Source organism: Pipra filicauda, unplaced genomic scaffold (genome assembly GCF_003945595.2).
Source record: "Pipra filicauda isolate LSUMZ 115617 unplaced genomic scaffold, ASM394559v2 scaffold33_size4404698_pilon, whole genome shotgun sequence".
NCBI classification, from domain to species: domain Eukaryota; kingdom Metazoa; phylum Chordata; class Aves; order Passeriformes; family Pipridae; genus Pipra; species Pipra filicauda.
Window position 1 is genome coordinate 1,011,193 of NW_024104465.1, and position 17,474 is coordinate 1,028,666.

At 41.4% G+C, this 17,474-nt stretch overlaps 1 protein-coding gene across 2 annotated transcripts in view; it reads right to left on the reverse strand.

Annotated features, from left to right (window-relative positions):
• Positions 1-17,474, reverse strand: part of SPPL3 (signal peptide peptidase like 3) — a 54,638-nt gene that overhangs the window by 14,194 nt on the left and 22,970 nt on the right. Inside the window, exons 2-3 of one of the 2 annotated variants that reach the window (XM_027714308.2) lie at positions 7,944-8,021; positions 2,298-2,392 (exon numbers count right to left, since the gene is read on the reverse strand). In XM_027714308.2, coding sequence (XP_027570109.1) covers positions 2,298-2,392; positions 7,944-8,021 — 173 coding nt within the window. The remainder of the gene's footprint in view (positions 1-2,297; positions 2,393-7,943; positions 8,022-17,474) is intronic. The other variant, XM_027714309.2, reaches the window with a different exon arrangement.

The following is a 17,474-nucleotide window of genomic DNA, read 5'->3' on the forward strand; positions in this document are numbered from 1 at the left end:
GCATCACAGGCTGCACTCACCAGATAACATCAAGCCTCATAATAATAGCCAGTTTCCAAAAATCGCATTTACCTGTTTGTGAAACCCCCAGCTCAGAGCAGAGCTCTACAATCCCTTTCTGCTAAAAACCACCATGAACTCAGGCTCACATTTTATAGCTGGCAGCAATTTTAAACAGTGCACAGATACTGAAGTATTTTATTATTTCCCCCACCTCAAGCCTGCAGTGTAACCACTGCGGATGTTAATAATGGGACATTTTCTACTGCATTTTACCATGAGTTTTTAGAATTACTAACAAAATTGAGAAGCCCATCTATTCCCACACAGTCCAACAATTAACCAGTCTCTGTAGCTGTATTTATATTTGATCCCTGGAGGGGATAGAAGCTGTAAGCAATAACCCAATTAAAAATCTAAGACACAGTTATTCTTGTAAAACACTAAAATCAGGTAACATCTGAAGTAGTCACTTGATAAGTGACCGGTGAAAAATAATACAATACTCAGACCTAGAAGAGATATGAAACCAGCTGAATATCACTGTGTTATCCCAAAATAATTAGACATGGCTGTATGAAGGGGGTTTTAAGGATCTTAAGGATAAGCTTTTAGATTGTCAAGCAGAATATAGCGATATAACCACACAGGAAAATATACACACATATTGCTTATGTGTGTGTGTTTCTGTGTAAGAATGTGTCTTTAAATAACAGGTTACCTGCACAACTCAGTTACTGATGTATCTGATTATGTTGAAAAACCTCACACTCCCATGAAACACGCTCACAACAACCTCTCTGTCATAAATATCCAACCATTTCCATAAAAGAGAAGCTAAACAACGAGCAGGGAAGTCGTGACACCTGCACTGTACACCCATTTATTAGTTCATGTCGCGATCTATTATTCTTAAACATAAGCAGCACAGTAAATTTTAAAAATAAAAAGCAGAGGAACTCAGTCCCTTGGGATTTCTGCATTGCTGAGGTCTGGTACAAAAAGGTACAGTGCAATACAGACAGTGCAGTGATGACAGTGTGAGGACACAGAAATCCTAATCTGTGACTTAGATCTGGTTCTCCTGCTCTGAGAAAGCACATTTATTCACATGCCCTTCAACTTCTCAAGGGAAAAACTGAACACAACAAAACCCCAGAAATGACACACTACACACCACCTTGGCATCTGGGAATTAGTGCCTGCAGCATTAAATGTCAGGGCTCTTCGTTTCATTTCTGATCATTCTGACAGCTAATCCCCTTAATGTGCTTATTTCCCAGCCCCAGACTGTCTTCCCTCACTGCCCAGATGCCAAAAGCCTCAACTGTTCATTGCTGAATCACCAAGCACAGCAACCTCTTTGCTCTGTGCTGCCAACAGAAGCAGTGTCTGACAACTATGTAAATTCCAAGAGTCTATTTTAAAAAAGGCAAAAAAAGCAAGAGACACATAAAACATATGTTATTTAATTCATAATTTTAAAGCTATATTTCTTACTTTAAACAAAACAAGCTTGGCATTCAGGGTTTCATGCACAGGGCTTCTCACTTATCTCACTCCTGCCTTCTATATTTGAGGAAAATATTTCATTCTAGAGCCCATTCTCAGAAGATGGCCACATAAATTGTTATAAGGTAAAATCAGGTGTGAATTTACAGCACACTGTGCACAGTGTGTTCCACTCTAACTGTTCACTTCCATATTTTTACCTGCAAAACAGTGCATCTCCAGTGGCCAAGCTGCCTGGAACCTATTTATAGCCCACAGAGGGGACAGTCCCCCCGCAGGAGCTGACATGTTAATCCCACGCTGAATAGACAGTGCAGACACGTATTTTTTGTCCATTATAAATGAGTTGCCCAAAGCCCTGTGAACTCTCTTCTTCAGTTTCTCCACTGACAAGGCTGAATCATCCTCGGGGGGCTGTCAGAGCACCCCACGGCCTCTCCCTGCCCCCGGACTGGCCAACACATCACAGCCACACAGAAAGGAATTACATTCCCTTCTCACTCTGGGGTGGCTTTTTCAAAGCAAAGCTGTTTCCCTTTCCAGCAGAACATGATGAATTGTGCACATGCAATTTTTATGCATTACGGAAATGCTGATGTTTAAAAAGAGGCTTCCACGGGCACAGACCAGACACAGAGAGCAGTGAGAGGGCACAGCGAGGAGGGAAGTGCCCAGGGATCCCTTGGATCAGGGGAATCTGCAATGCAGCAGCTGGAACACACACCCAGGGGAAGCAGAAGGTGCAGGACACAAGTGAGGGAAGGAAGACAAGGAGTAAAGCTGACCCTTACTGTTATTGGTGCTGTTGCCATTGAAGGACCCAGTGGTGCTGCTGTTGTCTTTCTCTTTGTCTTGATTCTCAAAGTCCATGTTCAGAGACCTGCAGGAGCAAAGCAAACGGAACAGAGAAGATTTAAACTCCTGTTTAGGCTCATTCCCATTGGTCTCATTCCCATTCTGCCACCCTCTCCCTGAAAAAGCCCTGCAATGCTGGTTATTAGAAACTACACCAAACGCTCCGGCAAATTAGGATAAATGAAATGCTCAGTTACAGATAAGGCACCAAATCACAGGTTCTGACAGTGAGACCTTTCACCAGTGCCTGCACTGGGGAGTGTTAAATATCTTTGCTGTGCTTTGTTGTTAGCTGCATTTCTGGGGAGTGTAGAACATGATGGAAGCACAGTAAACATTTCAATTCTCTGGTGAATTTGAATTCTTTCCAAGTTCTCATTTGGTTCCTTTTCATTCAAATTTAACTATTGGTTTCATTTTTAAGACAATATTATTGCCTCCCTCTAAATGTTGCTATAAATGATGACCCAAACTGGCTTACAAGTAAATTGTCTGCTGAATGTAAGGCCCTACTTCATTGAAAAAACTTCAGCAAAGCCTAGATTTTTACATACACCCAGAGCAGATACCTAGAGGAAGCTTTGAATAAACAGGACAAATTGACATAATTTAATTAATCCACAGGAGCTGACAACACTCCCCTGTGTAGCCAGCTCAGCTGTTATTGAGTCATCTTTTCATTTTGATATACACACTTCTAAAAAGTTCCAAAATAACACAGTACTCTACTGCTTTTGCCACAGTCCTTCACTTTGATATAACTTGTAAATTATATTCTAACAGATTTGGCATGGCTTTCTGAAACAGGGGAATTTCACTTAAGGTCTCTTTTGACCAGCAATACTTTCTACCACTAAATTCTACACACTTTTTAATAAAAATACCAGCAATCAAGTTTACCATGAGAATTTCTCATTCAGATGCACGTATGTTATCCATGATTTAGCTGCATATTTATTTATTCAAATAAGCTACAGAGAAGCACCAGAAGCACTGGTCTTGTCTTAAGTCTGCAGCAGCATCCAAGTATTTCAATAAAACTTCCAGGTCAACAGGCATTAACTCCTTTTCAAGTTTAGCTGTAACTGTGCTATGCTAAGTAAACAAATTCGATTAATTTATCAGACAAGTAATAAATACACTGTGATCTTCTAAACAATTCCAGGGGCATCAGAGCTATTTCCTTTCAGTGCATTGGTCACCCACTGCAATGCACAGCTGAGTGAGTCTGTGCTGCAGTCCTGGAGCCAAAATCAAGCACATCCAGGTCTGCAGGACCAAGACAGGTGGGGTGTATTAAGGACAGAGGGGTTGAGCAGCTTCACTGCATAACACAAAACCAAGAAAAGGCTCTTCCAGTATAGAACTGGTTTGTTTCCTTTGCTTCTATTAAGGAAGTGCTCCCCAACAGTGATATGAGATTTAAGCAGCTTTTGGGCTCAGGCTGAATATGAGGAAGCTTCCACTTCAGACATACAGTACTTGTACACAGATGATGGATCATCACCCAAAGAGCTATCAAACATACAAAGAGGCAATGGAGAACACTAAAATTCTAACCTATTAATCTGTTGTTCTGAGCTTGTTCTTCTAAAGATCTCTCTGCTCTGCCTCTTGTTTGGAGTGCCTCCATCCCTCATCCACGCTCCCTTTTCCCCCATTATCCATTGTAGCTTCATAATTTTCCTCTCAAGCTATAAAAATCTGGGAGGAGGCTGACAGCCCTCCAGGCCTTGCTCCAAGATTCAGGCAAACAACATCATTCTTTTCTCAGCGCAGCGTTCCATTCCCCTCTGAATTAGAGCAGTTTAGAACTTCACACCATCATTCTCCCAGTGGCATCAGGCAACTCATAATTTAAGGGATTGCTATCAGCAGAGAAAACTGGAAATAAAAACTATTAGATCTACTGCTCATAAACAACCTCAGCCCCTCTCCTTTCACTGCAATGGTGTCAGCAATTATTATTACCTAAAACATCCCTGCCTCAAAAGTAAGCATAAATTAGGAAATTACTTTCACTTAGCAACACAGCTACTGATCCAAGCCAACTCCCCAACTGTTTTATGATTTGGCTCTTCCCTCTGCTACAGATTATCACTAATATAATAAAAAAAATTGAGAAGTGATCACCAAAACACCCTCCAAGAAAGCTAAAAATTATATTGTAAAAAAAGATTCCCCAAACTACTCGACTGAAGAGAAATGACAAGTTGGGAAACATTTGCTGTTTTGTTCAAGTTTCTCCTGAGCTTCCAAAGGGAATGTTGGGCCAGCACCTCCCATGGGGCACTGAACTGCTCTGTTGTTCCTCCTGTGGGTCCCCACAGCTCCATCTGGGAGGATTTCCAGCGCAGTGTTTCAGAGCAGGCAGGAGTCCCTCCCGCAGGGAACCGCTCCGGAGGGTCACGCCGAGGCCACAGGAGTGAGTAAGCTGCTGGCACGTCACTATCATGGAAGTTCAGATTCAGCTGTGGATCACTTCCACTGCAGCCATGCCTCGGGGAACCCCGCAGGACATGTTTGTATGGAACAATGGAGGGAACAGGAAGGCAAGGATGTATCTACAGAGGCGCCTGCAGACACAACACACGAAGAAATTCCTTCTTGCTCTGCTCGTGAGCACAGTCACCATCTGACAGCACTGGGGCTGTGGGAATGCCAAGCTGTAAGTCCAACCAGAAGCACTCCATGTTCACATGAACTCTAAGTTCACCATGTGAGCTACTTTCTATTTACAAATGCTTTGGATACCCAAAGCCTGGAGATGGAAAACTCCAGTTCATCCCATGCTTTGCTTTGGTTTAAAAGCAGGTACTGGGACAGGTACATTCTGGGTTTAATCTGGCTTTACATAAGCTGAGACACCAAGTCTGGGGAAGTGATAGGATAGAAAAAGATTTAGCTGTTACCTGCCTGCAAAGTAACCCCAACATTTAAGTCCCAGAGAAGCATTTGGACAAGAATAGGTGTCTGCCCTGCCCTAGGAAACAACCTGTTTCAAGCTGAGCTCACCTCTTTAGAAATCCATAACTAACACAGATACTTGCACTCCCGTTTACAGCTTGCGAGGGTTTAAAGGATTAGCCCTGCCCCTTTGGCAGTCAGTAATGAAAGGATGTCAAGTTCAAGGACCGAGAGACAGTCAGAGTGTACATGGCAGAGACGTTCCAAAGGGCTGGAAGCTAAAACTCCTGACCCGGAACAAACGTTGGAAGGCAATGCTCGTTCATCCACAGTCAGAGAAGGGGAACTCAACTCTACCAGCTGCACTTCATTCTAGATGTGGGCTTTACCCAGGATTTATTAGACACTCTTCTGGCTATACTGAGGGTTTGGGATACTTTGGTTTGTTTTGGTTTTGGACAAATGCTGTCTGTGTGAACTAGGACACTGGACCAAAGCTTTCCTTCATTCCCCCGAAACTTCCTGCATTAGATTAGATCCACCAGGCACGTGGATTTTATCCTAATGACTCACCCACCCAATTCTTTCTGATCCTATTACTGCACTTCTGTTTCAGTCACTTGCCAGCAACACCACAATAACTCTACCCGCTTCTTTCCAACTGAAAATCAGAAACCAAACCCACTTTCTGCCACACAGAGGTTAATAAAGGAGTGTTATTTTCTTTTTGTCTCATGACAGCTCCTTTAAAGACAAAGCACTCAAGTCTAGGTGACATCACTGCTGTCATATGAGAACAAGCACCCTAAGCTGTAACTTTCATCTTTCCAGCAAGACACTTTCCTAAGAAAATTCAACCCCTTCAACAGAAATTTTTGTTTTACTTCTTTAGGAATCTCCAACTGAATATAATTCTGTAACTTACTATCACTCTTTAATTTCTTAAATAACGTAACTGTGTCTTTGTCAGCACCACTGTAAAATTTTCTCTATAAAACTGCTTTTGACCTCATCCTTGACTGAGCAGAACTGGAGCCTGTCCAAGTCTCCATCAGAACTCTGGGGTTCAGCTCAGACAACTGCTAAAGAAACTGATACAGGAAATTAATTAGGAAAGTAATTTTAAACATATGGGACCCCATCTTGATCTACAACAGGTTGCATCTTGGGGTTTTCAGGATACATGCAAACAAGTGGCCTAGAACAGGACATTTCCTTGAGGGATTTGTATCCATCACCATTGCACCACTTCATTGGGTAAGTTGGACTGCTCTGAAGTTCACAGTCCTTGCTACGTGAGTAGTTTTAAATGTAAAGCATAGGACAAGATGGTAAAAGGGCATGTGCAGATACAAATAAGATGGCAAACAGCAGGGGAAAATTTTTAAGAGCAAGGAACTCCAGGAAGGACAAGCAATTGAAGTTCAAGCACTCCTGCTGTTTTATATTGCATTATGTCCTCATAATTGAATTTTAATAAATGCTACAGCTTCTTGCAGCCAGATGCACAGTTCCTTTTCACACAACTGCATAAATTCCAATAGTTAATAATTTAATTAGTCCCACAACTAAATGCTAATCTAACTCAAAGCGTGATGAAAAAACTAAACAAATACAACCTTTTATTACTTTTTTGTTCTAATCACCTCTAGATTTTGTTTTCCTAAGGCCTTCTATTTGAATTCCAGCAGCAGTGCTGTTACCTAATGCTTGCTATCAACAACAGACAGCTCTGGCAAAAAATTGGCTCTTTCATTATATGACTTTATTAACTTATGATGGTGATATAAAACCTCTTATCCTGACAGCTGCAACTCTCATCATGTGTATGACCACAGCTATCATCGACTTCAGGAGCACTCACAGCAGTTCAGAGACTCTGCATTGACTGGATGGCCTTTTATCACAGACTTGTGAAATGAAGCACTGCTCTTCAAGGAGCAGAAAGAAAAACATGCTGTATCTAAGTTTTAAAAAAATAATACTTTCATGTTGTGATTTTTTTTTTTTAATATGTCAGGATGAGCCTCATTCCTCAGGTGCCACTACAGTGCAACAAGCTGGATAATACCACGTGCAAGTCTAAAGGGACAACTGTGTTTTCTCTAAACTATACTCAAGTCTCCTAAAATGAGGCAAATTTGATTTTTGAAGATTCAAACTCATCCTGCAGCAGTTCTCAGATGCTCTGCTGGAATTCAGCACTGCAGTTTCCCCACTCCTGTATTAAGCTGTTCCCCAGGCTGGAGCAAACAGCAGTGGGACCTGTGTGCCAGGCCTTGTTTGCCATCCCACGAGGACACGTTCCATCAACCAACACTGAACCACAGATAAAATTCTGCTATCCATACCATTCCCTTCTATCTCTCTCAACAATCCTTTAATACCCTCCAGAATACAATTTTACAGAGCTGTCTTCAGAGACTGACTTTTCAGTTATCTCATACGTGTTTGTACTCTGACATGCAGTCACATCTTTCAGAAGCCCCAGCTCGCTACTGTTTCTTCCTTTTCCATTTCCTTTCCAGAAGCAAAACCATTTCATTTACATCACAGCCATCAGTGTGACAAAAGTACTATGAACTAAAAGGCATAAATTGTATTCAGTCATTTGCAATATTTTTATTTGAAAAATAAAAATTTTACAGAACTTTAAGGAAAAATCTTACCTGAAACTGCCATAGACTATGAGGAGAATAGAAATCAGGAAGGTAGACACTTGACTGGAATCCACAAGGGAATACGCCCTGGAATCAGGAAAAAGAAGGCAGGTGTGTCATCATGAGTGTCCATTTCTCCAGTGCCATTTGCTAATTCTTTTTCTCATCATACTACAAATAGAGAACTGGATGACAAATCTTTACGGCAGCTCTCTCTGAAGTTCTCATTTTATCTAGGAACATAAAACCTGTACCTTGTAAATTAATTTTTATATTCCAGACTGCAGCATGCAAACCCTGTACAACCACCAAAGGGCAGCTCAAAAGCCTTGTGGTAATTTATTCTGAACTCACCAGATTCAGGTTTTTTCCCTGAAACTCATTAAAATTGCTTCAATTACAACTACTGCAGCCCTGCACATCGGTGACAGTAACCTGTTTTCCACAAGACTTCTTACATCTCAGCTGACAATGGTTAAGTGACAATACAGCAGCTGAGGCTCATTTAGGCAGGGAGAAAAAAAAAAAAAACAAAAAAAAGGAGCCCCCCAAAAGCAAAGCCCAAATGTCACAACAAGCTGCAATATTCCTTTATTAAACCACAGACAATTCCTTCCCTATTGCATCTTGCAGACCACTTGATACAGGATTACTGAGGGACATCTCAGCAGGAGGCTTAAAAAGCAGCTTTATCTGGGTTGATTTCCTGCTCTAACACACTGTGGGTAAAGCATGGAAACAGGAATATTAATATAGCAGAGGGTCACTGTGCTGGGAGGGCACAGCGGGCAGGGAGAGGCTCTGGAGCCACTCCACAACTCCCAACAGGTTATCCACAACCTGTGCTGAATAATGGAAAAGAGCAAGAACAATCCCCAATGGTAAGTGCATTATATCCTACAAAAAGGATAACTAAACATTTCTGAAAACCAACCAAAAGGCCTAATTTCAACAAGACGATGGATATGGAACAAAGAGAATTGAATTACATGATTGTTCCAAATTAAGTATCACTGAGCAAATAAAAACTGAAGATACCAGACAGTTACAGAATCACTCATCCCATCCCCAATTTAAAAGCAATTTAGAGAAAATTTCCAAACCACCAGACACACAGTTTAAAATACTTTCTTTTAATACATAAACACAAATGCGAATCTTCTACTGCAGAAATTCAATATTAAACATCACTGACAAAGAGCCACTTTTAGATGAAATTATATGCTTGTGAATTAAGCTTTTAAGAAATTAGAAACTACTTTGGCTAATTACCATAAATAACTTCAACATAACCCCACACTATAAGTGAAAAACAGAGATCTTATTTGCTCATAATGTTGGCCAACACATAAAACCAATCTTGAGCTTTATATATTTAATTTTTTTGGTCATGTTTGACCTTTAGTTCCCAGGCTGTGGAACAGAGGTCTTAAAAGGATCCATGAAGATCAAGACACTGAATTGCAAATACATGCAACATGGAACTCAGCACTTACAACCAGTGTACATATAAAAGTTCAGGTTCTGCACAATATAGTTCACAGCATATCATTTTTATCCAGTGGTTACAGCTAAGCTCACACCAAAAAGGAACAGCTTAAGGATAATTACACTAGTTTTATGTCCCTCACCAAACCCTGTGCAAAGGGAAAGTGAAGCTTTGTATTCTGTTTGGATTTGAGAATAAATAGTGGAATTCCACTATTGAGAGAACATTCAGAAAATCCACATTTACGAGAAAAACAAAATGATTGAGAGGAATTTCAACTGGTATCAAACACGTCCAGGGTTGTGCACTGAACTTCATTAACTGATGTTCATAAAATTGCATCTTCACAAATTGGCAAATACTTTTGAGATGAACAGCGTTTTCCATGTAATTCATCATTCAGTGACAATTTTGGAGGCTAGGATAATTAATATGCCATTTCATCACAATTACTAAACATTAGTCAAAACAAGGCTGTAAATGTTAAAAAGATTCATAAAACAGATGAGATACGGATGATACCCAGATCAGGCCTGTGCATGATCCATTAAGTTTTGTACTTTGACTGAGGGCCCTTTGGCACAATGAAAGAAGCCGAATAAATGCAACCCCATCCCGAGCAGGGATCCAACACAGCCCAACCTGCTGACAGGCTGCAGTGGGGAGCAGGGTTCTGTGCAAGGGGGAAATGGGAATGACAGCCCATCCATCCTGCACGGGAGAAGTGCAATGGTGCAATTAAAAACTCATCCCAGACCGGTGCCATCTCCTGCCTTCTCCCCGCAGAGATCTCTACAGCAGGACATCCTAAAAACTCGGGGTTGCTATCGCTGCTGTGGGCTGGGAAAATTCATCCTCGCTGATATTCCAGCAAACAGGGCCAGGGAGGTACAGTCACACTTTCCTTCTTCCTGAGGCAGTTGGAAAAAGAACAAGGCAAAACACACACAGTGGATGACAGGCTGAGCCAAGGGAGCAGCTCGGGCACGTCCAGATTCCAGCCAAAGTTTCCAACACAAGTAACCCACAAACAAAGTCCAGGAATGATTTTACAGTGCGGAAGTGAAGCTCATTGTAATAAAACCCTGCAACTTTTTAACATCTACTTTCCCTACATTATATAAGGTATTGCACAAAACCTGAAACCAGAACTGCTTTCTAAAATCCTAACCACTGACTGGATAGACAGTTTGTTAAGTGACTAAAAATCCTGGATCCCAAATAAACACTTCCTAACACATTAATCTAGGCCAGAGGTAATAAGCAAATGACTATCACACGAAAGAATCAAAAAGTAAGATTACTTCCATTCAAAATGACAGTGATCTGTAAACCCATCTGTAATTTTTACTGAAATTTAAATGACCTTCTGCAAGTCCACCAGATTCCATATGCATATAACTGGATTCTCCTATAGGCATATTTCAAATATTCAAGTTCATATACTCTCCCAGACAAACACGGCATCAGGGCCATGCTCTTCTCAAGTGGGATCAGCCCAAACCAAAACAAAACCCCACACTACTGATGTTTTTTCACAAGTTACAGCAGACTTTGTGCAGCCACATTTAACCAGCCTTCCACTGCACATACAGAAACGAAATCAGCTTCCTTCTAACAAGGTATTTTTGTAAAACTGTTTAATCTTGGAACAAGTCATGGAAACTCGTGCACATAAAACACCCGTAGCAAGCCTGTGCATAGTTGTCCTTTGACTTAAATACTGATTTTAAATGCAATTCTTAGTACTTGCTACATGACAAAGAAAAGATCATTATTCTTCATTCTCAATCTGAAAATTAATACTGGGTAAGGCCATGCTAAAGGTTCCTTTGAAGACTGACTTCAGTCAGTTCAGGTGTGTGCCATGCTACAAGAACAACTACCAGCCCGGTTCTGCACTCCAGTACATACCCAGAGCACTGCTCAAAATGCAAAGTCAACACTGGTTTTCCCAAGGAAGCACATTTTTTAGGATTCTTACGCTGAAATTCAACATCCATGTAAGGCAGTTGGTTTAGAAGTTATTTAATCAGGCTATCAGATTCTTGCTCAGTCAAGTAACAAATAACTAATTACTAGACCCAAGTATTTTATAAAACCAAGCACTCTGCTGCCTTAAGTCCCTTTTCTCAGCCAGCCACTGAGAGGTGACTTCCCAAACACTTCTTCTAGTTAAGATCTGACTCTGAACCTGCATCTTTACGAGGCAGAGATCAATTTTCACAACTTCTCTGCCATGAGGCATCTATTTCTGGCAGCTCCAGGGGCAAGTGCTCCAAGCACAGCGCTGCGAAGGCATGCCAGGGCAGAGACACAGCGAGCACTGTTCCATAACATATTCTGTGAGTCTGCCCTACAGCCATACAGTGCAAGTATTGTCTGCACAACAATCCAAGCAGCGAGCTCTCCAGCCTGGCACAGACTGCTCCATAGACCTTTACCTACAGAACAATTCCAGGGATGCCCGGCCCTTGGGACACACCACCACTTCCAAACAGCAGCCATGCAAAACACACCACGCCAGTTACAGCTGGCGTTCCAAGCAGGACTCTCCCCTCTTCGGGGAAAACATGAATAACTTCTGTATTCCCAAGGGAACAGAGACCCACTTCATTCCCAGCTAGAGAAGATGGGAACCAGCTAATGGAAGTTGCCACAACAACAGTAATAGTGCCACATGAGAGACACTTGCAAGCTCTTTTCTCTGCAGGTCCAGCTCTTTTCCCCTGTCCCCCCCCGGTCCAAGCTCACCTGTCTTTGGGAACATTCACCCCACAAGGTCTGCCCACTGTTCTCCTAGTCTGTAATCACTTTTTAATTTCTCTGGCTTTGTTTTTAGTTTTGCACTTCCACTCAAGAAAATCGCTCAGTCAATGCAAGCACCGGTTTTCACCTTTCAGATGAGCAGTTTCTGGGTAACAGTCCTTCCAAACCAGCAGAACCACCCTCAGGCAAAGCCTGGTACTTCTTTTTGCCCTCCCTGTCGAGCAATAAATATCTGCAACTTGCTTTGTTCAGTGAAGACCCAGAGAAAGGCAGAACTAGGAACCAAAGGCATCTCTAGCTGACAGTGCAGAGCATTACCCTCAACACAACCCACTTGTCACGGGCCAGGCTGACCTGACCACAAGCCAAAACTGCCATTACAAAAGCAGCTTCTCATCTATTCCAGACACCTGTTCTTCTTCATACCGTGCCTGCATAACCATCTGCAAAACCACACACAAAACCAGACTGGGGAACCTGTCTGCCCGAATAGTGATGAAGAGTGAATGGGAAACTTTCTCAAGAGATTTAGATTCCTGATATGGCCCGTTTCTGAACATAAAATCAAAGAGGAAAGACTGTTCAGTGGCAGCATTGGCTTAAGCACCCCCAAATTATTGCCCAAGACATCAGGGAAGTTTTATGTAACTAGAATGAAAACCTCTTTCTGTTTGCACAAGACATCTACTAAATATATGATCAAAGAAATTCAGCCCCTCGATGTTTCAGGAGCAAGTATCACTCCCTGACTTCCAGGTACAAGATTGTGAGGAATTCTGCCAAGGGGGAATGGGAAGCCTGTGCCCTGAAGTTTCCATAGCAATGCAAGCTAAAGGCCTCGGACATGGATCATGGTCATACAAAAGCTGCTGTAACAGCAACAAGACAAACTTTCCCTGCCTTTACTGTACATATATAAGAATGCAAACAATGGAGCAACAAATAAATGACAACAACTTTAAAAGTGCAGCAGATGAACTACGTTCACTGAAGTTCACATGAAGAGAGAAGATTGCATTTCATCACGTATTTTCCTTTATCACTGATCATAATATCCAAGAGTTTACAAGATTAAGGAAAATAAGACCATAAAAGGAAGGTGAGCATACCAGATAGGCTGGAATAAGGATGGATTAAAATAGAAGAGCTTTTGCTTTGTTTAACGGGACCAAATCTACAATTTCCCAACATCTATCAGAGAATCACAGAAATTCACCCTGATGGGAACATAAGGAGATCATTTAACTCACTGATCTTACTCTGGGGAGCGACAATCAATCAGTCACGACAGGTGTTTATCTCATCTGTTGTTTTAAAACACTCACTGGTGAAATTAGAAGACTTTCTTGACATATAATGTAAGTCTTTGTGACTACAATTTTAGTCCACAATGTTTCTCCTGTACAAAAAGTCCTTCAGAACTCATGGGGAGCTTGTCATAACCAGCCTCATGTGGGGTAAAATGGATCCATACATGAATTCACTTGCAAACTTCAGTTTCTGAAAGATGTGGCTGCTTGAGAAGTGACCACACAAAACTTCAAACACTCTCCAGCCCACATTAAAAGCCAGGGCTATTTACTCACCCAGTCTGGTGCTCTTCACCTGCACTTCAAATATCACTCATTTTTAAATGTCCACTGTCTCCTCCCAAGGTGAGTATAATCCATGCCCATCAAACCATGCATCCCAATTCTCCTTGAAAGAAAACTCATAGGTAGTTTTCTCAGCACTGGAAGGGTGATGATGGAGCTTCTCCCTGCCCTGTTACTCACCACTGACTTTCAGAACTCTCTGAATGCACACCTTCAGTGTGAGGGCCCCCTCTCAGCAGACAGTCAGTTCTTTCAGAGGGAAAACAGAAAGAAAAAAACAACAAAACAAAACAAAACAAACACCAACAAAACCAAACAATCAACTTCTGCTGGAAATCTGGTGTTAAATGTCAAACTCAAGGATGGACACTTCCCCTTCCTGCAAGTGTTTTAGGCATTTTATAACCCTCCTCCAAGCGTTTTATGTATTTCAAAAGCTTTGTTGTGTTTATTACATCAGTGATTGCTACAGCAATAGAAAAAACAAAGTCAAGAAATACCAGTTGGTAAATTCAAGGCAAGTTGAAGAGTATTTTGCACTTCCCCTGTTCCACCCCAGGTTTTTGAGCGATCAACTCTGCATAGAAAACAACGTTCACCTTCACACAGCTGCAGTGACCCCAGGCAGGTGTTTTCTTTCCCTCACAAGAGTGAGAGAAACACTGTCCTGAATCTGTGTGTCTTGTACATTTTCAAAACATTCTGCTATTTTATTCCTCCAAAGAAGTGTGAGGTAACTCAGTGATCAGGCCAATGTACTGCTAAGAGCAGTTCATGTCTCTGCTACGGTGTCTGTGAGCCACCACTGCAGAATTAGTTATGAAGATGAACAAATCAAACCCAGGGACTCCAGAGCAAGGCCCTGGGGCCCGTGGAAGAAGAGCACTCCATGGACATGGAGATCAATCACAGCTAATTGCACAAATATTCATTTTGGTTGGAGGGTGGACTCCCTCCATAGGTGAAACCAATATGACTTTTTTCCTTTACTGGACTCCAGGTCAAGGGTATCACTAAAAAGCCTCTTTCAATGCCCTGAGCATGCACGATATACACATATTTAAGAGCCTCCATTAGGCTTGCTGCCAAACCAAAGTTAAATCTGAGTGGAACATTTAAAGGTATAATTTGAAGCGTGAAGTCATGGTACCCACAGCTGTAAACATATCTCAACACTATTCCATTCTTTAGGGTGATTCATAGGAAAAACAAGCAAATTGCTATGGCTTCCCCTACATTACAGGAATAGCTTGTTTTCTAAAGAAAGTTTACAATTTCATCTCATTGTCACGTGAAGATAAGGTCTGGTAAGTCTGAGTAACGTATGGAAACATGGATCATGGTAGGAAAAAAAAGCTTTAAACAAGTCTAAAGTGAAACAAAATAAAAAGAGAGAAATAGGAGTAATTTGAGATGTTCCACTAAAAACAGTCTTTCCTACAGACTTTGTTAGGGCTCAGGCAGGCATTTCAATTGGTAACCAGAGAACAAGTCTGCTGTTTATCAGGCAGAGAACTCAGAACAACATTTTCACACTATTCCATACCATATCCATATATATAGATATATATATATTTACACATACAATCTTAAAACCCCAATTCCCTCTTCTACCCTTTCCAGAAAGCTGCTTTCCTAAAATTCTCCCTGCAAGACCAAATCTCCCAACGAAGCTGCTAAGAGTAAACCCTCCTCTGAGCTCACTTTGTGATGAAATTGGAGTGTGTGTCCAGGGAGGCATCAGGAGACACAGTCTTGAAAAAAAAGAAGTATTTTCTGTTAAAAACATTATCAGAGCTCTTGGTTTACCCCACCGTTTGCCAGCACAACAAAGAATTACACGTTTCACAGTGTTTCAGAGTTACAGCCACTGAAGATTTCCAGATTTCATGCTCAGCTTGGAGCACTCGTTTCCTGACAGGAATGGGGGCACAACTTCCAGTCCCTGCATGGAAGCATAAGAATACTTTGCTTCCTCAAAGGAGCATTATTCCAAACCATTATTCCAAATCGTGTCCATATACCTCAAAGGTATTTTCAGCTCCTCACCTCCCCGCTGCTCCAGTGGAATCACACTAAACAGGGTATTTGGGAGCAAAATTTGCAATCAGTGGTTCATGGAGAAAAATTACATCTTCACATAAGTTGTACTGGACACACATATGTCAGTATTAAGTAGCCTGAACCAAAATAAACATCCCAAACCCTATTGATTATCTTTGGCATTGCTGTCCCAGAAAATACTGCCTTTATTATTTTGTACTCAGTGGGAGTCTGGATACATAATTTTCATCTCTTACCTACACACAGAAGAAATTACTCTTTTGAGGTTTATTGAGCTGTTGAGAAGGGTTGTTTGGTTGATTTGGGTTGGGAGTTTTGCTCTAAACCACACAAATGAAAAAAGACGTGGGAACCGCCCTTTTTTTTTTCTTTCTCAAAGAAAGAAACAACAAGATGTCACAAAAAGCAGGACATGCTTTTACTGCCAAATATATGTCACCACCAGCCAAGAATCCTCTCCAGAAGCAGATTTTGAAACTGTATCACAAGTATTTGTGACTGCAAACATTTTTTTTTTTTGAAAATGTGAACAAAACATCCATGCAATGATGTCTGCAATAGGGGATCCCTGTGGAAGAAGACACATCATTTCAATGAGTTAAGCCAACAAGAATATGTGGAAAAACACATTTGATATCAAAACACAGACTAAGCGAACATTTCCTCAATTTTTGTATTTTACTGTGTCATGTTTATTTTAACTGAGCTGTTTCAGATCTGCCAACTTCTTCCAGAACACTGGCATCCTACTATAGACCAGCCCCAGCAAACTGCTGAGCCAAGGCACAGCCCTGGTTTTATTTTTTAAAAACAATTATTACTTTTATCTTTTCTTGACAATTAAATCTGAAGGACTCCAGCCTATGACAGGATTTGCCTGTGTTGGTTTGAAAATTGAAAGCTTGAGGCAAGAAAGTCCAACACTGTAAATTGTATCCCCCTTCAGTCAGCTCACCTCTGACTTCAGCAGCATTAACAGAGCTCTGCCAATAAAACCTTCTTTTCCAAACACTTGCCATTACAATTAGCTTGGGTTTTGCTTGTAAAACTTATTTTATTCATGAGCAGGAAAAGAAGAAAGAAGTGGAAAAATGCGCCCAGCCCCGTTTCTGTGCGGGGAGGTTTCATCCTGGCCAGCAGCTGCACCATCAGTAGGTGTCAAAATGGACAGAGGGAGTCAACATGTGGACAAGGTGGGACTAAATCCCTCCCAGGAGCAGCTTACACTTGGATCTGGTTAAGCACACTGTAATACACACACCTGAAATCCAAGCTTTGCAGGAGTTCATGGAGATTAAACAAAATTAACCTTCGTGTTTTCCTGTAACCAACCCTGCACGCAGAAGGAAGTGCTGCTTTAATGAAGTTAATTTTTAAAACAGATCACAGGCACTGTAGTTGCTGCAATAGATGACAACATTTTATAATATTTTGTGCTGTTTCAGTCCTTTCAGATTTGTTTTCACAGTAAATTCTACAGCTGCAGCATGCAGTAGTATCCATTGAAAACTAATCAAGTTCTCTGTTCCCACAAGCCCTTTGAGCACTTGTACTTTTATAACCCAAAGTTCTGCAACACCTGTGCTCCCACCACAGAACAACATCTTGAGGCACAGGCCACCC